Raw genomic sequence first — 24,384 nt, forward strand, 5'->3', positions numbered from 1 at the left:
GTTCGTCCCGGAAACTGCGGCGCCATGTGTGCAAAGCCTTTTTTCTTGAGCACTTTCCACTTGTACAACTTCAAAAAATCATCGCGCGTCCAACCAGAAACGTCTGGGGCAGAGGATGATGTTGATGCCGCCGCTGGTGGGGCGGTTGAGGAAGACACTGCAGGGGCTGGGGTAGATGGGGGATATGTCGGGGCTATGTATGCGGTAGCAGCAGCTTGGGAAGGGCGATTTGAGGGACCAAGACCAGTGTTGGAGTTCGCAGGTTCTTCTAGAAACGCTGGTTCTGAGAGATGTTGGGTTAGCTAGGAGGTCGTCAACACAAGTTCACGCATCGACTTACCCGTCGCAGTACCTCGAGGTGTTCCAGAAGGTTGCATACCCCACGCTTCCTCTGATCCCGGACGAGGACGTGGAGCATACACGAATGATTCGCCCGTATAAACTCTGTTGCCATGGTATCGCCAGTCATCGGAGTTGGTAGAAGGAGGAGGGGGAGAAGCTAGTATGTCATGAGTGAGTGATTCACGGACTACAACAAGCAGGAATGAGATGGGAAGGGGGTACGCACGAGAACGATTCAGGATATCTCTCTCCTCTCCCAAAGTCCTCACAGCAAAATCTGACTTGAAATCGTTATTTCCTCCGGGAAACATGGACTCATCTAGTTGGTGGAAGCGATGGTATCCATGCTGCTCGTCGAAGCTCGCGTGGTCGGATGAGTTATCCATGGTTGAGGCGTGATCGGGGTTGTAGTTGAGGGGAGTTGGTTTGGTGGGCACAAAGTGGAGTGCAAGAAAGTCTTTGCTCATAATATACCTTCGTTTCAGGGTGTGAAAAGTGAAAATGGTTTCTGAAAAGTGAATATACAAAAGCCCTCTTGTCGATACAAGCCAAAGTGAAAGAGTTCTATACTTGTTGTTCAGGGAAAGTCTCAATTTTTGATTTCAATGTCCTCAAAGCGATCTCGATCATAGCTTTTTATGCGGTGGAAGAGAAAGTTTGCGGATTGGGACGAGGCTTGTGACATCGTCACTGAACAGGCAGGTCACGATTCGTAACTCTTTGGGATTGACAGCATGATCAACAGCGGAAAGTCAGGGACCCGAATTAGTTACTACTTAGTGTTCTGCTTGTAAGTTTCTATCCGGCGTTACGACTTTTTGGAACTCAGCCTCCCTATCGTGTGCTGTTCTCTCCAACCTTGGTCAATGTGCCCACCAGTTCCAGTATCCATTTGCGTGCTTTCAAGTGACCAGTAGTTTTCATTGGTTTTGTTGATTACTTTTTTAGATTCCAAAGATCCATCTCCGTTCCATTTCTAAGCCCTGAGACAGTTGGTGAAGGAATGAAGAATATCTTGGAAAACACGGTGTCTTGGAATGCCAAACGAACTATTAAGGATCCCCCTCTAAGCTCAACCATTGATACTTTAGATGGGAATAGGCATCTCCATTCATACTCGTAGAGTTACAAAAACACAGCTTTACCCGCATTGTGGCGTGCTTGTAGTAGAAGCATGGCACTGGGACGGTTGGTTCATAGTTCTCTTTAAGCGAAGTTGATCGAGATTGGTGATGGGAGGATGGGACTGGGGTGTGATTGATCTTGAGATGATTTGAGTGTCGACAGATGTGTCGAACCTCATGAGATAGTAATCATGGGGATCTTAGAATGTGCGCGGATAACCTCACTCAAGACCATGAAGTCACTGCTGAATGTACATACACATTGCTCGTATGTCATGGTTCTTCGAGATGAACCACTAAATAACGTCATGACTTTCTGACAGTGGGTGACTACATTATCATGTATTTAGGATGTTTGAGTGGGCATGTCGGTGATGCCGATTGTCGAAGTTGTCTAGCCACCGAGCACAGCTATGGGAATACACGACACAAGTTCACCCCATAGATCGGGGACTCAACCTAGGCTTAGGACAACCATGGTCTAATGATGGGAATTCACGAAGCGTACCTTCAAGTCACCATCGAAAAGTATTATAAGCATTCCAATCTCACCTCCAACCAAGCATGTAGTCCCCTCCACATTGTCGATCCCATTTCTTGATTCTCCAATTTCTTACAGAACTCAGCAAGGGTCTTGCATCTTTCCATAATCCATGTCTTCTTTTCCAGCTCCGTCTCATTTTTCCATTCTCTGGCAATAGCGTGTCCAACCTTTGCCTCACAAACTGGACACAAATACGGTGGTTGTCTCAAATCTTCTTTCATCCCCATTGTACTCTGCATATTGCACGCGTAATACACACAATGGTCCATGCCAAAGCAGTGCCCAAGCTCATGGGAGACGGTACGGGCGAGGCGAGAGAACCAAAGTGCTTGAATCTCTTGTGTTGATTCTGAAGTGATTGTAAGTGTCATGGACGCAGCATCGACAGCTGCCCTCATCGGCCCATCTCTCGAAAGTTTGATCTGTTGTGCTGTGGGCGGCTGTGGTTCCACGTCTTCAACTTTACACAAAGCATCAATGAAACTCTTACAATGACTCGCAGGCCATATGTGTGCCCGATCAACATTCTCCTTGACATCAAGACACGGTTGATAACGCGCGGTTTGGACAACAGCGATTCTACTCCCTCCATATGCTCTTCCACAACAAAAGTCGTCATCTTCGCTTTCATAGATGTCGTGATCGACTAACAAAAGAAGTGCGTATGCATCGTCCGGAAGCATCTCGGTAGCGGCATCGAGTATGTCTTCGAGATTCATTTGCGCAGGAAACAGGCCATCAGGCGGAGAGCGAACACGGATTCGAGTTTTGCGGTCGTTGTACCTGAGGGCCAGGTGTTTTGGAATGCTGTTTTGTTTCCCGGACGCATGGCGTTTGGTATTGTTGGACCAGGCTGTCCATTGCAAGCGAAAAGGTAACTCGGCGACGTCCATGTCATGGTAGAAAGCCTTCAAGTAATCTACGAAGAATTCTATAGCTGGACTGTGTGATGTGGTGACCTGAGAGTTCTCAGGGCTCATTTCCAAACTCGACTTTGTCCAATCTCTTATAAATTCAACATCTTTTCCAATCTGCGGCACTCGCGCCACATACAAAGTCCCCCTTCTCTCCCCTGACAGTATCTTGTTCCTCTCTTCCTCGTGAAGCCAACTTTTGAAGCTCTGAGGTGAGCAGTCTGGATCGTAATTGAGATCATCATGGGGCAGCACGAGGGGTGCCGGAAAAGTCTTCAAAGGTGTTTGCACTATCCTGTTCTTCTGCACCCTGCCGGTAGCCATCACCGCAGCTGCGCGCTTTTCTTGACTTGGTTGGTCGTAGCCGGCCAGCGCAGCGAATGGCGAGGGATCATGTTGCAATATCTCATGCTGACAATTCTGAAGTTGCAAAGGCATTGTTCTTCAAAGTGAGTGTCGATATTTGGATTTAGAGAGAAAAATCGCGTGTTGATAAATACGTCTGAACGAAGGTGGCGCCAAGTGTCTTCAGGCAGACGTGTCGAGCTCTGTGACGCGTTATCACGCGTAGAGCGCGTGTCTGGCTTCCTCACCAAAATCAATGAATTGCAGCGTGATATTAGTATGCTCAGACTACTGTGGATGAGCTGCAAGAAACAGTGCTAAATTGGCTGATGAAGGATGATGTCGAACCATATCTACTGGTGCCGAGTTCGACGTTCCTTACGACAGGTCTACGCTCTCCCGCAATGAGTTCTTCTTTAAGGTCAAGACTGAGGAGTGCCATCGTCTATAAGACAACCTCGAGATGGTACATGAGAATCATAGCTTCCGTTTCTTTGTGCGATTACAGTTGCCCTGTGCAACCTGTATAGTGTTACAAAGGCAGTCACCCGATGTGCAGGAGGCTAAGTATTTCCAGTAGCACTTGAATCTAACGATGTTCATATACGTAAGACGCTGGGCATACTCAAATCACTCCTGGATCTTTGAAGCTGTTATCGGAGTGAGGCGACCGTTGACCGTTCTTTCCTGCTCCTTTGGCGCACCATTTCTCATTCACCACTCAACACAAGACCAAGCTACTTTTCACGACCTCACGCACAACTCCGCCGAGCTTTCACTTTCACTTCGCGGCATCCGGTAGTTTGACAATATTGGGCTCTTGTCCTTGTAAAAAGCCCCCGCTTCTCTTTCTTCCTGCCCGCACCCTCATCCACACCACAGCAGCGATTCTCAACACTCCACCTGGTCACAGTATCACGACGGGCTCTAACTCACCTTGTCATCTGGTTTATCGATTGTCAGTCTGCACTGTGCAGCTTTCTGTCTCGTCACTTACTTCTACTCCTCTCTACCTCTGATTCACTGCTGCGAGTATGAGCGGGGCTACTTTCTGGGCCCAGGGCAGCCAGACTGTCAAGATCGCGACGACGCCTACATCAGTCATTGCTGAAGCTCCATCCAAGCCGCCCCAGGTGGTAACCGAGCCCAAGAAGAGCATGTTGTTGAAGCGTAAGCACAACCTGGATGCTCTCGATGTCTCAGCTGACATTCCAGGCACTACCAACGGGGTCGCGAAGCACACCATGCCTAATTTCTCGACGAAGACGGCGAATTGGGCGGATAGCGATGACGACGACGAGTTCATTACCTCGTTCATGAACACCGCTAAGCACCCCCAGATGCAGGACCCCGAGTACACTGCTCTCGCCAAAGACAGCCGCATCGACGAATTAGTTTCGACCATTGCGGCTAAAGTCATTCGCATTAATGAACTAGAGGGCCTGCTCAATGAGAAGAACCACCGCATTGCCGACCTGGAGACGAATGTCGAGGTGAAGGCGGCTCGTGTTGGGGAGATGCAGGCAGAAAACCATAAGCAGTATCTGCAGGTGCAAGGATTCGTTGCAGAGATCGATGAGAAAGACCGCCAGATCGAGAAGCTTGAGCAACAGCTAGATGAGCGTGCTGCCACCATTCGCGAGCTGGAGATGGATTCAGGGTCGCAGACGCAGGTGTCGACTGACGATACTGACGTTTCAGTGGAGAAACAGGTCAAGCATATCGCCCTCGCGAAAGCTGGGCCGGAAGGCCTTCGTAATGCGAGAGTGGCGGAGGTCGCACCCACCGATGCACTGTCTGGAGGCTGTGGAGAAATCGAGAAGCTGAAGGACCAAGCTACTTCTGCGATCGCTTCGCGTGCTATCGATGTGACTGCTGCATCCCTCGAGACTGCACCTGAGGTGCCAGCCACGACTTCTCCGGCGAAGAAAATACCGGGACCTGTCGCCAACCTTTCCGAGCATCCTCACTACGTTCTCCCTGGGATGATTAAGTCCCTACCTCCGCCTCCGCCAGCACCAAAGTTGAAAATGGGCATCGACATGTCCAAGTTCGGCAAGAAGCACGCTTTCAAGCCCGCTGTTAAGCCGACTGAGCCCAAGAAGACCAGCGATATCCCGGTCTCATCCTATGGCCTCTCCAGTAAGCAGCGTGTCAAGACTGATGCAGTCCCGAAGATCAACCCGACATTCGACATCCGCACCATGACGCATGCAGAGCGTGTTCTGTTTGCTAATGGTCCAGAGGTTGCGGTGATGATGGGTGACACGAAACTTGCCATGCTGGCTAAGTACGTCTTGATGCAGTGTTCGGCAAAGGCATATAGGCACTTCACCGAGAATCCGAATGCCACAACCATGACGTTCAAGGCGGACTCGATGGACATGGACGCGGCAAAAGCCCATCTCCAGTGGATGGATGAGATGACTTTCCAGGGTCGGGTGTATTCTCTCACGCTGCACGGCGACGAGAAGAACGATGTCAAGAACCTCAACATCTGCCGTGCGGCTCGCGTCCTTGGTATGAACAACATCTATGTTGGACACTTCACCAGGACCTTTTGCGATCGAATACGTTCACAAAAGGCGTCTCCAGCCTTTATCAGTCTCGTTGCCGACCTTGCGTATCCCGAGAACGATCCCATCTTCGAGTGCCTGGCTAACAACCTCGTGAATATGCGCGTCCGAAGCGCCATGCCAAAGGGATTGGAAGCTCTGCTAGAAAAGCATGCCCATCTGAGAGGCAAGATGGAGAAGATTGAAAAGCGAATGATGGACAAGCGTAGGGCTGAGCCGAAGAAAGTGGAGGGGGTCAGGAAGCCCATCGTTACGAACTAAGTCGTATCTCGCGGATGCGCGGCCGAGGGGTTGGACGTATGGAGCAAGGCGATCATGGTTCATGGAGGATGGATGCGTATTTCTGTACTGCGAACTCAAGCGTTCCGACGTTGAAGGGCCAAGTGTATACAGGGTTGACGACGAGGCGATTAATCTGGGGCATGTCCTTAGGCTAGCATTGTGTTCGACATGTACAGCCAGATGTAACATGAGCAAGAACCTTAATATTCATGTTACATTGTTCCAGTACGTAGAGTACGAGAGGTGACGCCCACAATCTCTACGCAATATCTGCATTCTATGATTCAGTGTTTCTTGCAAATGATAGTGTTCGACATCTGCTGTGAGTTTGAACCATGAGCTTTGTTTGTATTTTGTACACATGACGGATTCTAGCTCTCACCATATTGTCCAATGGTCGATGCGTTACTACGTTTTTGTGATGGATGGTCTTGTTCCCTGTATTGGAAGCGGTGCATATTCTGCCGTCATCAGCGACTTTTGCGTATCTACAGCTCGCGCATCGACACATCGGCTTGTCCCTATTGCCCACCAAAATGCTGTTCAACGTGGTGTGCCACGGCAACCTCATCGCCCTCAAAAATGCCGCACACGGGACATGTCACCACTTTGCTGTCGATTGCTGGTCCTGTGCCCTTTCGTGCTGCGTCCCGCTTATCCGCCTCTTCCAATGCAGCAAAGTAGCCTCGATCGGCAGCTGGAGCGCGGTTCTCATACAAATACTCATCGTCTTCGCGAATGTCTCGCTCTATTCTGCCTCCTCTTCGACGTCCTGTGCTACCCAGACCGTTGCTCTCGCCATTCCGCCCCAAGCCCGCTGCTGCTCCACCAACAAGCGCCTCCCCCCTCTCCCCTTCGGTCTCGGAAACCAGCCCTTGCACACGGCCCACCCTTCCGTCACGTAACCGTACTTTGACACCTCGAGGATGGTCTCCCCGCGTCAACAGGTCGGATACTATGCCTTTGACTTGGTGACCTGTGGGCTGATCTTCCTTGAGGACTATGGAGACGCCGTTGCCCGGCTGTATGGAAGCATAGGGAGGGACGGAGGAGTATTCCTGCCGTGAACGAGGGGTGCGGGAGGTGTTCTGGCCGCCCCTTCCTCCGCGGCTTGGCCGGGCCCGGCCTTGTTGCTGCATTGCTTTTGGAGAAAGTACGAGGCGCTGGTGATGTGGTGCACTCGACTTCCAAGATTCTTCGATCGACGTTCTGGGCGCGGGCGGTGTGTTGATCGGATGACGTCATGCTTTCCCACTTTGGCAGGGCACAAAGAAGGTGCACACACGGGCGTCTTTGTCTGTGTGCGACAGGTTGCATCGCTTGACCTCCCCCCCTCCCCCCTACACATTACACCGCCGACGACGACGCAATGGCAACCCGACGCAAGCCTCTGTTTGAGAGCAACGGCTTCGAGCCCCTCACCAGCACCATGCCCGGCAGCACCATCCGCCCACCCACGTCGTCGTCGCGACGCTCGCCCTTTCTGCCCACGCGCCTCGAGCTGCAGCTCGTCGCCATCTACCCGACAACGCTGCTTCTCGGCAGCATCTTCAGCACCCTCTCGCCCGCCAGCCGCAGCGCCCCCTACTCGGCTGTCCTGCAATCGCACCCGCCTGAAGTGGCACCGAGCTACTTCGCCCAGAAGAAGAACGTCTTCAACGTCTACTTTGTCAAGGTGGGCTGGTTCTGGGCAACGCTGGCCTTTGCTGTCTTTGTGCTGTTCCATCCTGGATTCGGCAAGGGCGTGTCGGCGAGGCGGGTCCAAGCCGTGTTGCGCTACGTCACGGTGACGACGTGGTGGGTGTTTGTCACGCAGTGGTTCTTCGGCCCGCCGCTGGTCGATCGCGGCTTCCGCTTCACAGGTGGACAATGCGAGCTGCTCAGGGACCCCGGCGCGCGTCAGGACATGAGCGACACGCGAGAGTTCATCACGGGCGCGACGTGTAAGGCTGTGGGCGGTGTATGGAAGGGCGGTCACGACATCTCAGGGCATGTCTTCCTTCTCATCATGGGAAGCTCGCTGTTGTGGCTGGAGTTCTTGCCCGCTCTCACACGTGTCGAGGGTCTCCGCGATGGCCGCCTGATCACGCTGGCGGATGGCAAGGTCGCGAGTGTGACTGTTGAAAAGGAGCTTGTGAAGACGGAGGACGAGGCGACAGCGCAGGGTGTCAAGTTCGCACTCGGTGTTGCCGCCCTCATGTGGTGGATGCTGCTCATGACGGCTGCCTACTTCCACACATGGTTCGAGAAATTCACAGGGCTGCTGGTAGCCTTCGCAGGGCTCTGGACCGTGTACTTTCTGCCGAGGGGTGTGCCGCAGGTCAGGGCTTGGTTGGGCATGCCTGGCGTATGATGCAGGGAGCCTCGGGCATGTTTACGTGCGAAACGAAAAGGACAAGCAAAAGCGTCGGAATTGAGAAGATGGCCATGTGCGAGTTTGAAGCAGAGCACCGTACATCAGAAGACGTCGTCGTCTGGAATTACACTTTGTACAATCAATATATTTTCAACGTTGTTGATTGTCGCCCTCGCGCAAGCCTTTGCCTTTAGGCCGTGGGATGATCATTGTCTGGGCAGTGTGAACAGATGGCTAATCGGTCCGCCAGACCGTCACACCGCGTAGTCGTGCAGCAGCAAGACGCTTGAACGCTGCGGACGTTCCAGCATCATACATACAGTTCTTCGCATGTCCCGTGCCTCATGCGCGGCAGCCAATGACCAAATTTTCCGAACTCGCACCAAGGAACTACCCCAACAAACGGCTCCAGAGTCCCCACATCATTCCCCTCATTATCGGCTGAATGGTATGACCGCAGATCAAGTTGGGAGAGAGGGCCTCGGTACAAGAGGACCCAACCGCCCTGCAAGATGAATTGCACTGCAAAACTCCACGATGAAGTCTTTTCCTCTTGGAACAGTGCTTTTAACAGGGTTGGCCGCGGCCCAACAATCTGCGATCACAGCATCTGGGGAAAACTTCACGCTGACTGGCGATGGCATGTCCTACCTCTTCCACGTCAACCCATCGAACGGTGATCTTGTGAGCGATCACTTTGGGGCCAGTGTCACCGACTTCATACCTCCAGCAACTATCCTGCCTTGGGGTTGGAACGACAATCTCGCCAACTTTCGCCGCGAGTTTCCCGATGTGGGACGAAGTGACTTTCGACTTCCAGCTATTCATATTGAGCATGCAGACGGCGACGCGGTATCCGCTTTTCGGTATCAATCACATCAAATCATCCAGGGAAAACCACCGCTACCAGGGCTTCCTGCTACATATGGGGAAGCAGGCGATGTGACGACGTTAATTGTGCAACTGTTCGACAACGTTTCCGATGTCTCGGCCGCGTTGTCGTATTCGATTTTCCCAAAGTACAACGCCATTGCGAGGAGCTTCAGCATCACCAACAATGGCACGGACGCGATTGTCATCGAGAGAGCGGCGAGCTTCAGCACAGATTTTCCGAATCTGGATCTTGACATGATTGAGCCACATGGTGATTGGTCAAATGAGTTTCATACAGTGAAGAGAAAGGTCGATTATGGGGAGACAACGTGAGTTGGCGTTTCTTTTGGACGTCTTTACACATCACTTGCTGATCTGAACAGATTTCGAAGCACAACGGGCTATGCTTCTCACCTTCACAATCCTTTCTTTGCTCTAGTATCACCATCTACCACCGAAAGCTCCGGTGCTGCATGGGGGTTCAACTTGGTATGGACGGGGAGCTTCGAAGCAACCGCTGAGCGCTTTTCAAACGGCTACGTGCGCGTGCTCCTTGGCCTCAACTCACTGCACACCAGTGTAAAGGTGCAGCCGGGTGAGATGTTCCAGTCTCCTGAAGCGGTCGCTGTATACTCGACTGAAGGCGTTGGTGGCATGTGCGTGTTACTCTTTCCCAATCTATCTACCGTACGGTCTAATGTGTCTCCAGGTCTCGTTCTTTTCATGACCTGTATCGCAACCACCTGTCAAGATCCAAGTTCACCAAGGAGACGCGGCCGATCCTGCTAAATTCGTGGGAAGGTCTCGGTTTTAACATCAACGATACATCGTTAGTAAGCCTAGCAGGTGAGGCAGAAGAACTTGGCATTGAGCTCTTCGTGAACGATGATGGCTGGTTTGGAGTTGAATACCCGCGGAACAATGACTCCTTAGGACTTGGTGACTGGACACCGAATCCCGCCAAATTTCCCAATGGACTTGGTCCCTACGTCGGCCAGGTAAACAACTTCTCCGTTCTGAATTCCGCCACACCACTACAATTTGGAATATGGGTCGAGCCAGAGTGAGTGTTCGACAAATTATCGAGCAAAACACGTGATAATAACAGAACATACAGAATGGTAAACCCTAATTCAACACTGTACAAAGAACACCCCGAATGGGTTTTGCACGCAGGGAAATATTCTCGATCCTTGACGAGAAACCAGCTCGTCCTCAACGTGGGTTTGCCGGAGGTTCAGGAATTCATTATCAGTTTCGTGTCCCGCATTCTCGACTCTGCCAACATCCAATACGTAAAGTGGGACAACAATCGAGGTATGCATGAGCTTTCCCGACCATCGGACGACTACAACTATATCCTTGGTCTCTATCGTGTCATTGACAATCTGACAACCAAGTACCCCAATGTGCTTTGGGAAGGTTGTGCGTCCGGCGGTGGTCGATTTGATGCCGGCCTCCTGCACTACTGGCCACAGCACTGGACATCAGACAATACCGACGCTGCCAATCGCCTGACAATCCAGCTCGGTACTTCTCTCGTGTATCCTCCAAGTGCCATGGGTTGTCACATCTCAGCCGTTCCCAACGGCCTCACGAACCGCAACATTAGCATTGAATACCGAGGCCATGTCGCAATGATGTGTGGGTCCTTTGGTCTCGAGCTCAACCCTTCTGAACTTGCCCCCGAAGAAGCCGCGCTGATCCCGGGCATCATGGCAGAGGCGAAGCGAGTCAATCCTATGGTCATAAACGGCGATTTCTATCGTCTAGCACATCCAGACTCCAGCAATTGGCCTGGTGCTCAATTTGTATCCGAGGATGGAAAGGAAAGTGCGGTATTTGCATTCCAGCAACTGTACATGGTTAAACCAGCGGCACCTCCCTTGGCTCTGCGGGGATTGGATCCACAAGCGAGATACTTCAACACTCTTGATAACGGAACGTATACTGGAGCTACGTATATGAACGCTGGGCTCAACGTTGCGTGGGAAAGAGGGGATTATAAGAGTGAACTCATTTGGTTAGAGAAGCAATGAATACACCGGCAGAATCGAAGGAACGTGCTCGAAGTAGAGAATAACAATCGACTCAGATCGAAATAGCACTTGTAACCAACGAATGCTAGAGACGAATAGGCTGCAAGCAAAGTGTAGCGAGAATAATACATTAAACAAAAGCTTTTACGAAATAAAGATACAGGTTTGCACTAATGTACATTAGACTAGATAGTTAAACTATAAGACTTGGAAATTTGTCTACATAAGAGCTAATAGTCCAGTTATTAGGAATAGACAATAAAGGATATAGTAACCTAAACTAGTAGAAAGAGTACAAGATTTTATAAAAGAGAGGTAATAAAAAAATTAAAGATAAGGTAGCTTATAAAATCTATTATAAGTACTCTATAATCTAGTATATAGAACATATAGATTTTAGTTTAACTATAGGCTTAGTAGAGTGTAGCTTAGCGTTAGTAAGTTAGTATATAGCAGAGATTAGAAACTTAAAACTTAAAAACTATTAATAAACTTTATACTAACTTTATTTATATATAATATCTTTATATAAAAACCTGTACTTTAAAAAGAAAGCCGCTACTTTATAACTTAAAAACTTCTAGCTACCTATACTTAGTTTCTTACTATAGTAGGAAGTATTATAATAAATTTTATTTAGTTTTTAAAATTATATTATATAAGTACTTAAGTTATAAAATTATTTTATAAAACTAATAAAAATACTTATTTATAATATTTGCTATAGCCTACTCTAAAGAATATCTACTTATAATATAAAGTAATACTATAAAAACTCTTAGCTGTCTAGTTTTATTAGTTTATATAAGTATTTACTATAAAGTATAAATAAGAAACTATAAATTAACTAATATAATTTAGAGTAGTTTAGGAGAATTTATATTAGATATTAACTCCTTATATTTAAAGTAAAGTAATAATTACTTCTATATTACTATACTCTATAATATTAGTTATAACTTATTTATATCTAGTCTTTTATAAGGTAAAAAGCTTTTTAAGTCTATATCTAAAATCTAGAAAATAGATTAGAGCTTTAAGTAGTTTTAAGAATAAATAAGAGTAAAATATAACTTATAAGTATACAAAAAAGAAAACTACTATTAATTATTTATTTATTATAACTAATTATAAAATATAGTTTAAAAGAAATTTAAATTATAACCTAGACTAGCTCTTCTATATTTATAGTTTTAATAAAATTATATAGTTTGTAATTATAACCTATATTATATAAGAGTTAGCTTTTCTACTTTACTTTAATCTTTGTTACTATACTAGTAATACTAATACTAAGCTAACTTACTTTAGTTAATATATAATCCTTATTAATAACTTATATAATTTAGTACTCTTATATAAAAGGTAATAATATATAGGTATTATAGTAGTAAATTCTTTATTAATAGAGAAAACTGTATTTTAAATAAGTATACAAGACCTTTTTTTTCTAAATATCTTTACAAATTCTAGTAATTTTCCATCCCTATAGGACAGGGATTAATATATAGTCTTAATTTCTTATTTTTTTAAACACGTTTTAATTATTTATTAGCATTTATTCTAAAGTTTAACCTAATTATAAACCTTTGCATTTTATTACTATTCCTATAACTATTACTATTACTACTACTTCTAACTTTATTTTAGTCTCTATTTATTATATAGCCTTATAGTAAAGTATTCTACTTTCTAGATTACTATTATAATTAGTTTAATCTAAGTAGTATACCTAGAAGTTATAAAAGCCTACTTAAAGTAGATTTTATATTTAAGTAAAGCAGTATTATTATACTACTTAAAAGTAAGCTTATAAATTTAAAAAAGTTAAGTATTAAAGAAAGCCTTATTAGTTTTCTTAACTTATATAAGAAAACGCTAAAATAAGACTTAATATAGTTATACTAAAAGTTTTTTATTTATTCTAAAGTACTAGAAAATATCTTTATTTTTTAAGTAAAAGAAATTATATTATACTAAGTATTACCTTTTGTTTTTATTACTACTTAACTAGGTTCTTAAAGATCTAACTAAAGAAATATAAAGTACTCTACTAGTACTAGTATATACTTATATTAGTTCCTTAATTATTTGTTTTATATAAGATATAGTATAAAAACTTTTAAACTCTACTAATAGAATTATATTATTAATTAGGTATATTCTTAATAGTAAAGAAAAATAATATAGAAAAGATAAATAAGTAAATAAAGATCTTAACCTTTAAGGTATTTAGGATACTTATATACTAGCTAACTTAAATAAACTTTAATTATATATACTTTCTTTAAAGTAACTTTAATTATATATTTAAAATTACTAGTTAGTTAAATAGTTAATAATTAAGATATTATTTATAATATAATTATAGGTTTATAGCTTAACTAAACTTTTACTAATAGCTATATAGTCTTTTAAATATATATCTATACTAGTATATTAAGTAGTTAAATATTTAAAATTAGTATACTAATTAGCTTTTACTTACTATTACTATATACCCCTTCTAATTTTTACTATATAAATCGGAGCTAGGTATTAGATTTTATACTAAGTTACTATATTAGAAACTTACTATATTATTCTCTCTGCTTATACTTTAAGCATTAATACGCTATAAGCCTAGAATAATAAAATATTACTATATAAGGGCACTATAAACAGGTAATTAAGATATAGGATAAATAGGTATTTATTAAGAGATTAGATAAATCCTTAGGGTGTAAGCCTTAGGGATTTATAAGTACTATATATTAGAGCTCTAAGGGCCTTACGCTCTTAGCCTAGAGGTCTACTAAAGGTAGGCTAACAGGAGCTTAGATAGAAATACCTATAATAGAGCCTCCTTTCTTCTTATAGTTTATCCTAAACTGCTAGAATTTTTAAAGTAAATAAATAGGTATTTAATTTATATAGTTACTTTAATTAAACTTTATAAAAACCTTCTATAAAGAGAAAATAGTTTAGAAGAAATTTAGTACTAAATTATTTAAGTTTTCTCTAGACTAGTTCTTAGATCTAGCCTAGAGGCCTACTATACTAGGCTTATATTCTTATTACTAAGTCTTTATAACTTTAGTAAGTATAGCCTAGTTTATTATAGGTAACTGCTAGGCCTCTATAGAGAGTCCTATTTACTATTATCTCTAGATTATAATTCTTAGGAGTATAGTTATACTTACTACGTATTATCCTTAGTAACTTTATATTTATAAGTTTTACCTTATTAGGTGCCTATTAACTATATAGATAGTTTATTAGGCTCTATTACTTCTCTAGACCTATTCTAGAGACTTTATAATATATAATTATATAAAGTAAGGGCTTAATATAGAGTTTACTTTTAATAATTTATTATTTACTTACTCTATTATTATAGTTAGTATTTACGCTAACTTATATAATTATTTATAGGCTAGTATTATTCTTATAAGGTATATTATTAGTAGCCTCCTTAGAGGTTTATTTTATATAGGTAGTACTTACTTTAATATTAGTACCTATTACACTCTCTATAAAGTTTATAACTATAGTTTTCTTATAAAAGTCTATTAGCTCTTTATAAGTAGTTTACTAGGTATAGTCCTAGTATTTTAAGTAGTATTTATTATTTATTTATATTATAATAACTTTTTATAGTTATTAGTGTATGTAAAGTAAGGTAAAGTAGTATAGTATTATAGTAGTTCTAGAAGGCCTACGCATATATACTAAATAGGTATAAAATACCTATATATTACCTTATAACTCTAATATTACTATAATAACCTTCTTTTTATTAACTTACTATACTTCTGCCTTTTTATATTAGTAATATGCCTCTACCTAAGCAAATCTACTAGCTCTCTACTAGTATAGCCCCTTAGCCTACCCTTACTTACTTCTAGTATATAGGCTGTATTAACTTTCTTACTACTACCTCCTAAAAGTACCTTCTTAATAGTACTATTATATTATTTTTTAAGCTATAGTAAGGTAATAAGCTGTACTATAAATATAAGGCTAGTTAAAGTATCTATAGTAGTTATTCTAATACTAAGACTAGAAGTTATACTAAGGTAAGTTTTCTATTTTATTTTATCTATACCTTATTTATTACTAACCTTAATAGATTCTACCTAAGTTCTATTATACTGTTAATATTCTTAACTACTACCTTAAGTATACCTTATATAAGACTTAGGAGTTTACTAGCTTTATATCTACTACTAACTTTAATATACTCTTTATAAATAACTAGGTATAGGCTAACTAGGTAAATACTTATACCTATACTAAGGCTTATTATAAGAGTTTTCTTAAGTATAATTATACTAAGTATTATACTATTACTAATAGTAGTTTCTTTACTATAGCTTTTAGTTAGGCTTATTAAGTTTCTACTTAGTATAACTTAAAGTAATATAAGGTTAGTTTACTATTATTCTAGTATCTTTCTATTACTAATCTATTCTAGTTAGGTCTTAGTACTACTAGCCTATATTATTTTAATAATATTATTATTTACACTTCTATAAAGGCTTACTTTTTATATAATAGTACTTCTAAGAATATTAACTAGTACTTTTACTACTATAGTACTAATATTTCTAATACTAAAAAGAAAAAGATTTTATTCTTACTATTACTTTAAAAGTATCTTTATTTAGTAACTTTTTATACTCTTAGTTAGAAGGTAGCTAGTAGTACTTTTAGAAAGGCTTTTACTACTAGCTTCTTTAGTTCTTTAATAGCTAAGTATAACTCTAGTAGTATTAGTTCTAACTCTATAGTATTCTAATAGGTAACTATAAAGGTTTTTTTAGTAAATATATATTTTAGTTTTTTTAGATAATATAAGAAATAATAATTATAAGTTTCTATTTTTACTAAGGCCTATATTATTTTATACTAGTTTATAATTTTAGTTTTAGAAGTAATTACTATATTATAGCTCTAGCTTTTTTCCCTTTCTTTCTTTTAGATATTCTTTCTAGGACGTCCTTATTTCTACCTTAGTAGATTATTAACTTCTAGATCTAGTAAGGCCTTTACCTTCTACCTATATCTCTTAGGTAGCTTATAGGTACCCTAAGATATATCTTATAAGTTTACTAGATAGTTTTAAAGAATTTTATTATAGTAATTAAAATTTTTAAGTAGTTTCTAAGTAGTATCCTTATTAAACTAACCTAGCTACTTTACCCTATACTTTTACTTTTAGGTAGTAGTATTATAGTATTTTATAATTTCTTTAACCTTATACCTATCTTTAGGTAGAGTATTTTTTAAAAGTTATATAGGCCCTAGCTAAAAGCTCTTTTTAGTAAAAAGTTCTTACTATAGTTTAAGTAATAATATATTAAATACTAGATATATATACTTTATAAAGAGTAGCAGTGCTAGTTTATAAGCTAATTTCCTAATACGCTTTATAATTATAAAGGGCCTAAAGTACCTAGTATTAAATTTCTTTAAAGGCTGCCTAGTAGTAATATTTTTTACTTAAAGAAGTACTTACTTGCCTTTAGTATAGTATTTCTTAAAGTACTTAATATTATACTATTTTATTATACCCTTCTAAGTATACTTAAGGCTCTACTTTACCCCTTTTTATATTTTTTACTATTAAGTAAGTTTTCTAGTAACTTACTAGTAAAGCTTTAGCACTTTTATATTTTTATTTTAAACTTTAGGAGGTTACCTTAACTAGTACTTATCTAAGATTCTATTAAAGCCTTTTAGGTTTAACCTAAATACTACCTTAATAAGGTATTCTTTATATACAAAGTATACTTTAAAGTTATATATATATTTAGTATATAGTAATAATAGAACCTAGTTATCCTACTTATAGTTTATATAAATATATAGGTATATTTTAAGCTTCTAGTTTAGCCTTTTAGTTTAACTATTAGTTTAGGGGTAAAATACTATACTTAGGTAATAGTTAATTTTAAGGTAGTAGTATATATCTAACTAGAATTAACTAGTAAATACTAAGCTATAATTTAATAGTAGGGTATTTAGAGGTTCTTATTTTAAGAATACTTATTTAAAAAGTAGTTTAGTTACCCTTTAAAATAAGATTATTTTAGTTATAAAAAGGTAGTAGATATACTTACTAAACCTATCTACTAATACTAGAATTAAATTATATATATTCCTTAGGTTATCTTTTAACTTAGGTAAGTTAGTAATAAAGTCTAAGAAGTAATATTACTATACTATATTAGGTATAAGAAAAGGTACTAGTATCCTTTATAGCTTATACTATTAAATCTTATTTAACTAGTAAGTAGTATACCTTTTAATATATTTATAAATATCTAGTTTAAGGTATAGCTAGTAATACTTCTTTATAAAAAGATCTCTAGTCTTTTTAACTCTATAGTAACTCCCTATAGAATTATTATAGTTTCTTATAAGTATATTTTAGTATAAAGTAATATTATTAGAAATCTATACTTTCCTACTCTTATATAAGATACTACTAAGGTTAACTTTCTATAAGGTAGTACCTTTAATTACTCTACTATCTCTCTGTATTACTAGTACTTTATTTACAAAATAGGCCTTATTCTATTCTTAAACCTATCTAATAAAATTAGAGAGCTATTTTAGAATTTCTAGTATATAAGCGTTTTCCTCTTATATAGCTTTATTTATAAGGTATATAAGGGCTAGAACCTAATTATTAAGTTTATAGTTTAATACTATAGCTATATTAAAGTCTTACCCTTAAGCTTTAAATAATTTAGATTAACTCTAACTATTATAGCCTATAGAAGGGCTGTTAAGAGCTAAAGGTAGTATACTACTAGTAGCTAAACTACTATTAAGAAATTCCTATTTAAGAACTATTTTAGAGGGTTAATAAAGCTATACTAGCCTACCCCTAAAGTAGTCTTTTACTAAAATTACTTAATTAATTAGTTAAGCCTTAGACTTTTAAAGGGTTTATATTTAAAGCTTCTATTAAAGTATAAGTAATATTATATTATAAAGTGCCTATTATTCTCTAACTATAAGGCCCTATGTATAGTTAAGGTATCTTAAGGAACTATTAGCTAGGTTCTCTAGTCCTAGCTTATATTTAACTTTAAAGTTAAATTAAGCTAGCTCTTCTACCTAATATACTTATTTAAGAGAGAGTTCCTTTATAGTTATAAAGTACTAAAGGTTATTATAATTAGAAAGGACTTAGATTATTAATAAAGCATATTTAAGGTAGTATCTCTACTACCTAAATAATTCTATAATTATAGAAAGCTCCTTATTATATATATACTATTAAATTAATAGGCTAGTAAACTTATAGCTTTAGAATACTACTAGCTTTTAATAAAGGTTAGTTACTAGCTTAGATATTTAGGGCTAAAGTAAGATTACTACTATAGTAAAGTCTAATATATTAGTTAAGACTATTACTAGTTTTACTAGATTAAAGTGCTAAAGTATAGAAGCTTCTATAAACTTTAATTAAATAAAGAGAAAGGCCTTATAAACCTTATTAGGCTAACTTTATAGTTAATACTATTTTATTAGACCCTTTTAAGTCTTCTTTAGGTTTTTCTTTCCTTTTCTATCTGCGCTAGCTCCTGTAGGGGCTAGTACTAGAAACTAGGTAGCTATTATATAGTCTACTAGTAGGTATATAATACTAGAGTAGTTATAGATAAATCTTCTATAGAAGTTTATAAAACCTAAGAATACTTAGATATTTTTATATCTTTTAGGCTCTAGCTACTCTCTAATAGTTTATACCCTTACTAGGTTTATAACTATACTACTAGAAGTAACTATAAAGCCTAGAAACTTTATAGATTTTATTAAAAAGATATATTTACTTACCTTATAGTATAAGCCCTACTTAATAAGCCTATTAAGGATTTCTTTAATATAAGTATTATAATCTTCCTTATTCTTAGAGTAGATTAAGATGTTATCTAGATATACTATATAGGTATAATTTACTAGGCTACCTAAGGCTTTATAGATATAGGATTAGAACGTTACTAGTATATTTACTAATCTAAAGGGTATAACTAGGTACTTAAAATAGCTATACCTTATTTTAAAAGCTATCTTCTACTTATTACCCTCCCTAATCTATAGCCTATAATAGGCTTTATAAAGGTTAAGCTTAGAGAAGATAGCTACCTTTAATAATTAATCTAATATCTTACCTATAAGTAGAATAGAGTATTAATTTTTAATTATAACTTTATTTAGTTTATAATAGTCTACGTAAAGTCTTATTATCTTATTAGCTTTTAGTATAAAGAGAATTAGAGTACCTATAAGTAATTTACTAAAACAGATCTATCTCTTCTTTTAGGCTGTATTAAGGTAGTCCTATAGAATTTCTAGCTTATAGCTAAAGAGGTTATAAATAGAGAAATTTAGAACCTTAGTCTCTAGCTCTAAGTTAATAGAGTAATTATACTCCTTATTAGGTTAAAGTATACCTACTTAATACTTACTAAATATAAGCTACTTATAGTATAGCTTCTCTAGTATAAATTTTAATTTATTTAGATTAGGTATATTATTTTTAACTACTAAATATAGAGTATCTATCTTAATATTATTAATTAGAATATAAGCTACACCTAAAGGCAGTTTAGCCTAATTAGGGTTTTTATTATATATACTAGTAACTATTTAATAGGCTACTATTTCTAGTAGCTAGGCTAAGTCTAGATAGTTCTATATATAGTAGTAAAGATAATTAATAATCTCTAAAAACTTATTCTTTAATTAGAGGATCTTCTTTTAGTAATAGTACTTTACGTCTTAAACTATATCCCCTCCTAGTTATACTCTACCTATAGGTATAGGTGTTTTAGGGTCTTTCTGTAGGAGTTTCTTATATAGGGCTTTCTAGCTACTAGGTAGAAGCTTATACGCTAGATTACTAAAGTAAAGAATATATACTTTTTCCCCTAAACTTATATTATTTAGTAGTTATTCTATAAAGAGTAACTAAATTCTATTAGTATTATTTACTTACTATTTAAACTTACCTATTAAGAAGTAGATCTTTAGATCTGCCTCTTATAGCTAAGAATACCCTAGTATAAGGTTATAACCTATAAAGTTTACTACCTAGAATATTTAAGGGCCTACTTCTTTAGTAGTTCCCTTTATATTACTATATAAAAGTATAAGTTTATATAGTTTAAGAATATTTAAATAGTTACTATTAATAAAGCTTACTACTAGCTTTTAATAAAATAGACTATAGAGGAGATTTCTCTTCTTAACTATATATTAGTTAATAATATTAATCTCTGCGCCTAAGTTATATAGTATGTAAAGGAGTATTATAGACCTATTAGACCCTTATAGGATTATAGTAACTTTAATATAGGTTTATTTCCCTTTTAACTCTAGCCTTAGTTATAATTAGGAAAGATTTATAATTAGGGTTTCTTTTTTCTTAGGCCTTAGCTCTTTAAGTCTTAGAGTTAGTTAGTATTAGTTTTCTAATTTAGTTTCTACTAACTCTTTCCCTTATTATTTTAATTATTACTAGTATTTACTACTTACTTACTACCCTAGTTTTAGGCCTAGGGTAGAGCGCTAGTAGATTAGTCCTAGTACTATTTTAAAGGTTTAAAGTTATATCTTTTCTTATAGCTACCTTAAGTTAGGAAGGTAGCTATTTATTTAAGCTTTATAAAGTCTAATAGTTTTAACTCTATCTTTATACCTACAGTAGTCTCTATGTTATAGAGAGCCTACTTAAACTTTAACTATTTAGTAATAGTTTCTAATACTTTATTATACTAAATCTCTTATTAGTAAGCCTTAGAGGCTTTTACCTATACTAAGGAGATCTTTAACTTATTATCTATACTACTATCTATAAGCTTAAAGAAACTTTAATAAAGTAAAAATTCCTTATAGTTTAGGTATAGTAAGAATATATTAACTAAGTTATTAGTATACTACTTAAAGTTCTAAAACTTTAAGTAGTTTTTATACTATATAAGGACTAAGTTTTATACTAGCTTCTACTTCTTTATATAAACGTTAGCCTAGGTATAGATTACCTTCTTATTAATCTTTTATTAAATTAATTCTTAGTATACTCTGTATTAGATAGTACCTATTACCTAGTAAGTTCTAGTTATAGAGTTCTCTAGTACCTAGGTATACTTAAATACTATATCTATATTCTTAACCTACTAATCTACTTATTAGGGGGTAGGGACGTAGGATTCTGTACCTAATTTAGGCTTAGAGTTTACTATATTAAGTACCCTAATTAGCCTTTCTACTATATTAGATACTAACTAGAAAGGCTCTACTAAGGTAGTAGAGTATCCTAGGCCTAAGTACTATAAAGTAACTTAGAAGTGTCTTTTTAGAATTATAATATATTCTAGGCTAGTACTTTAAAGTTATTCTTTTAGGAGCCTATTTAAGATTAATTAAATATACTACTTACTGCTTAGCAGGGCTGCTTATATATAGACCTTTAGGGGTAATTTCTAAAGAGGTTATAAAACGCTAAACTAGTAGATTACTCCTAAAACCCTATTAATACTACTTTCTAGCTATATTCTAGGAAGAAGTGCGTAGCTTATTTCCTTAATTAAGGGTTATTTTAAGGGGCTTTTATATATTTCCTTAAATAGCTAGTTCTTTATTAGGAAGTAAGTTACTTCTTACTTAAAAGTTTCTTCTTCTTTATCTAGGCTCTCTATATCTTTAATATAGGCAGCTAGGCCTTACTTTAAAGCTAGGTTGCTTTTAGTCCTAGATAAGAATACTATTAGGCCCTTTTTAGGCATAACATTTTATTCTCTTTAAGGAGGCATTATTTTTCTATTAAAAAAAATAGCTCCTATTTATCTTAAATTAACTGCTCTTTCTAAGGAGAAGTATAAAGAATTTAAATTATAAGGGCACTATAAACAGGTAATTAAGATATAGGATAAATAGGTATTTATTAAGAGATTAGATAAATCCTTAAGGTATAAGCCCTAGGGATTTATAAGTACTATATACTAGAGCTCTAAGGGCCTTACGCCCTTAGCCTAAAGGTCTACTAAAGGTAGGCCGACAGGAGCTTAGATAGAAATACCTGTAATATACTACCTATATCTTTTATAGAGCTACTTTAGTTAAAAATCTAATAATACTATTTTATTAAAGAGTTTTTATAACCTAGCTATTATTTATAATATAATCTTAAATGCTTAATAAAACTTAACTTTAACTAACAGCTATCTAGACTCTTAAACAAATTTTATTTATTACTTATAGAAATACTTTCCTACTAATAGTTTAAAGACGCGCCTACACTAGTAAATTAAGTAGTTAGTTATTATAAGAAAGTGTCTAAGTTTACGTTCTGCTACTATTACTATCTACTCTTACTTATTTTTACTATCTAGAAAGGAGCTAGGTATTAGTATCTATAAAAAGTAACTATATTAGATTCTTATTATACTATATCTATCTGTAAATACTCTAATTATAAATTTACTGTAAACCTGAAATAAGCTGTTTTAAGCTTAATAATTAACTTAATTTATAATAATAGGCTGTAAAGAATAATAGTTAAAATTAAAATTATAATAAAATAATCTTCTAGCCTTACTTTCCTCTTTATTTAAGTTAAAAAGAGATTAAGTTCTAGAATTAAGGTAGTAATAGGTACTACTAGGCTAATTTTAAGTAACATTTATCTTAAGAATATGTTCACTTAAAACTTAATAAATTCTACTTAATTTATTTAATAAAATAGAAAAGTTAAAATCTACAAACGTATTTCTTAGTAATTAGATTTAATTATTAAGTTATTAAGGTACAGTACTTTAACTACCTACTAAAAGCTTAAAAATCTACATATTTTATATACTAGATTCTAAAATATAGTGTCTACTACTGTAATAGAAGAAAAAAAGTAGGTTATCTTAAAGTATAGTTCTATAACTTAGAATAAAGTTTAATGTATAAAAGCAAGTAATAATAAGGTCTTAGGTTTAAATCCTATTTATACTAATAGTTTAGGCGGATAGACGTAGTATAGTATAAATATAAAATAGTAACTTAGTATTTAAGGTAATACCTAGCCTTTTTTAACATAGTAGATTTAGTACGCGTATTATAATAACGTAATAAAGAGCTAATAAGCTTTTCCTTTATAGCTAGCTACTTAATATACTAATATATATTTAGATTATAAAGCCTAAGTAGAAATTAAAGTTTAGATTAGCATTAAGATATAAATTATAATTAAGATATAAGAAACTCCTTAAAAGACTATTAATTCTTAGTTTATAAATAAGAAATTATCCTGTATTTTATTAGGCTATAATACAAAAATTAGTTATACCTTAAGAATAAGAATCTTTATTTATTTAATTATATATACTATTATATCTTTTTATTCTAATAAGTTGTACTACAATAATAATAGTATCTAATTAGTATTACTTAAAGGATTCTATATTATATATTATAATAAGGTAATGTTTAAAATCCTATTATAAGGAAATTCCTAATACTATTATAGTACTATAAGTATTTTTAGTAGGATTTCTAGAGGCCTTATTAGATTATAAAGCTAAATAAAAAGTATTATATAGTATAATAGTAAAAAGACTTTATATAAAAGATAACCCCTAGAGAACGGAGATTAATGTGTAATCTTATTATTGTGTTTTTGTACACGCGTTTTAATTATTTATTAGTTTTTATTCCCTCTGCTTTCTATTACTATTGCTATTACTATTACTATTACTATTGCTATTACTATAACTCTAATAGTTACTAGTCCTTATACTACTAACAGTATATATAGGTACTATACTTACCTAATTACCTTTACTAATCTTATCTTCTAATTATAATACTTAAAATTATAAAAGCTTACTTAAAGTAGCTCTTTTCTAGGGTTAGATTAGTATTATTATACTACCTAGTAGTAAGCTAGTTAAGTTAAAAGAGCTAGGTATTAAAAAAAGCTCTATTAGCTTTATAAACTTATA

The 24,384-nt window shown here is 36.9% G+C and overlaps 6 protein-coding genes across 6 annotated transcripts; 3 read left to right on the forward strand and 3 right to left on the reverse strand.

Moving 5' to 3' along the window:
* Window positions 1-223: 223 nt before the first annotated feature.
* Window positions 224-906, reverse strand: P153DRAFT_369713 (uncharacterized protein). The gene is made up of 2 exons (XM_033668843.1): window positions 350-906; window positions 224-297 (listed from the first exon to the last, which is right to left on the reverse strand). The coding sequence occupies exons 1-2, from the start codon at window positions 807-809 to the stop codon at window positions 269-271; spliced, it is 489 nt and encodes a 162-aa protein (XP_033520094.1). The 5' UTR covers window positions 810-906; the 3' UTR covers window positions 224-268.
* An 858-nt stretch (window positions 907-1,764) lies between these two features.
* P153DRAFT_399848 (uncharacterized protein) lies at window positions 1,765-3,373 on the reverse strand. Its single transcript, XM_033671765.1, has one exon. It carries the CDS (start codon window positions 3,360-3,362, stop codon window positions 1,998-2,000), a length of 1,365 nt encoding a protein of 454 aa, XP_033520095.1. The 5' UTR covers window positions 3,363-3,373; the 3' UTR covers window positions 1,765-1,997.
* A 1,824-nt stretch (window positions 3,374-5,197) lies between these two features.
* On the forward strand, window positions 5,198-6,317 carry P153DRAFT_369716 (uncharacterized protein). Its single transcript, XM_033668844.1, has one exon. The coding sequence runs from the start codon at window positions 5,300-5,302 to the stop codon at window positions 6,104-6,106; it is 807 nt and encodes a 268-aa protein (XP_033520096.1). The 5' UTR covers window positions 5,198-5,299; the 3' UTR covers window positions 6,107-6,317.
* A 29-nt stretch (window positions 6,318-6,346) lies between these two features.
* P153DRAFT_91696 (uncharacterized protein) lies at window positions 6,347-7,410 on the reverse strand. Its single transcript, XM_033673491.1, has 2 exons — window positions 6,510-7,410; window positions 6,347-6,447 (listed from the first exon to the last, which is right to left on the reverse strand). Exon 1 carries the CDS (start codon window positions 7,264-7,266, stop codon window positions 6,649-6,651), a length of 618 nt encoding a protein of 205 aa, XP_033520097.1. The 5' UTR covers window positions 7,267-7,410; the 3' UTR covers window positions 6,347-6,447; window positions 6,510-6,648.
* An 86-nt stretch (window positions 7,411-7,496) lies between these two features.
* Window positions 7,497-8,480, forward strand: P153DRAFT_389155 (uncharacterized protein; the record flags this gene model as incomplete). The annotated part of the gene is made up of 1 exon (XM_033670819.1): window positions 7,497-8,480. The coding sequence occupies one exon, from the start codon at window positions 7,497-7,499 to the stop codon at window positions 8,478-8,480; it is 984 nt and encodes a 327-aa protein (XP_033520098.1).
* A 540-nt stretch (window positions 8,481-9,020) lies between these two features.
* P153DRAFT_299021 (glycoside hydrolase family 36 protein) lies at window positions 9,021-11,395 on the forward strand (the record flags this gene model as incomplete). The annotated part of the gene is made up of 4 exons (XM_033664253.1): window positions 9,021-9,685; window positions 9,740-10,012; window positions 10,066-10,419; window positions 10,474-11,395. 4 exons carry the CDS (start codon window positions 9,021-9,023, stop codon window positions 11,393-11,395), a joined length of 2,214 nt encoding a protein of 737 aa, XP_033520099.1.
* Window positions 11,396-24,384: the final 12,989 nt, after the last annotated feature.

Source organism: Dothidotthia symphoricarpi, assembly GCF_010015815.1.
Source record: "Dothidotthia symphoricarpi CBS 119687 unplaced genomic scaffold P153scaffold_19, whole genome shotgun sequence".
Classification (NCBI taxonomy): Eukaryota; Fungi; Ascomycota; class Dothideomycetes; order Pleosporales; family Dothidotthiaceae; genus Dothidotthia; species Dothidotthia symphoricarpi.

What these genes read in the sequence shown, in the direction of transcription:
- P153DRAFT_369716 (XM_033668844.1), top strand. Translation starts at nt 5,300, where the DNA reads ATGGGCATCGACATGTCCAAGTTCGGCAAGAAGCACGCTTTCAAGCCC.
- P153DRAFT_91696 (XM_033673491.1), bottom strand. Translation starts at nt 7,266, where the DNA reads ATGCAGCAACAAGGCCGGGCCCGGCCAAGCCGCGGAGGAAGGGGCGGC.
- P153DRAFT_369713 (XM_033668843.1), bottom strand. Translation starts at nt 809, where the DNA reads ATGAGCAAAGACTTTCTTGCACTCCACTTTGTGCCCACCAAACCAACT. An exon ending in TTCTGGAACACCTCGAGGTA is followed by an intron (nt 298 to 349) that starts CTGCGACGGGTA and finishes CTCCTAGCTAAC; the next exon opens with CCAACATCTCTCAGAACCAG.
- P153DRAFT_399848 (XM_033671765.1), bottom strand. Translation starts at nt 3,362, where the DNA reads ATGCCTTTGCAACTTCAGAATTGTCAGCATGAGATATTGCAACATGAT.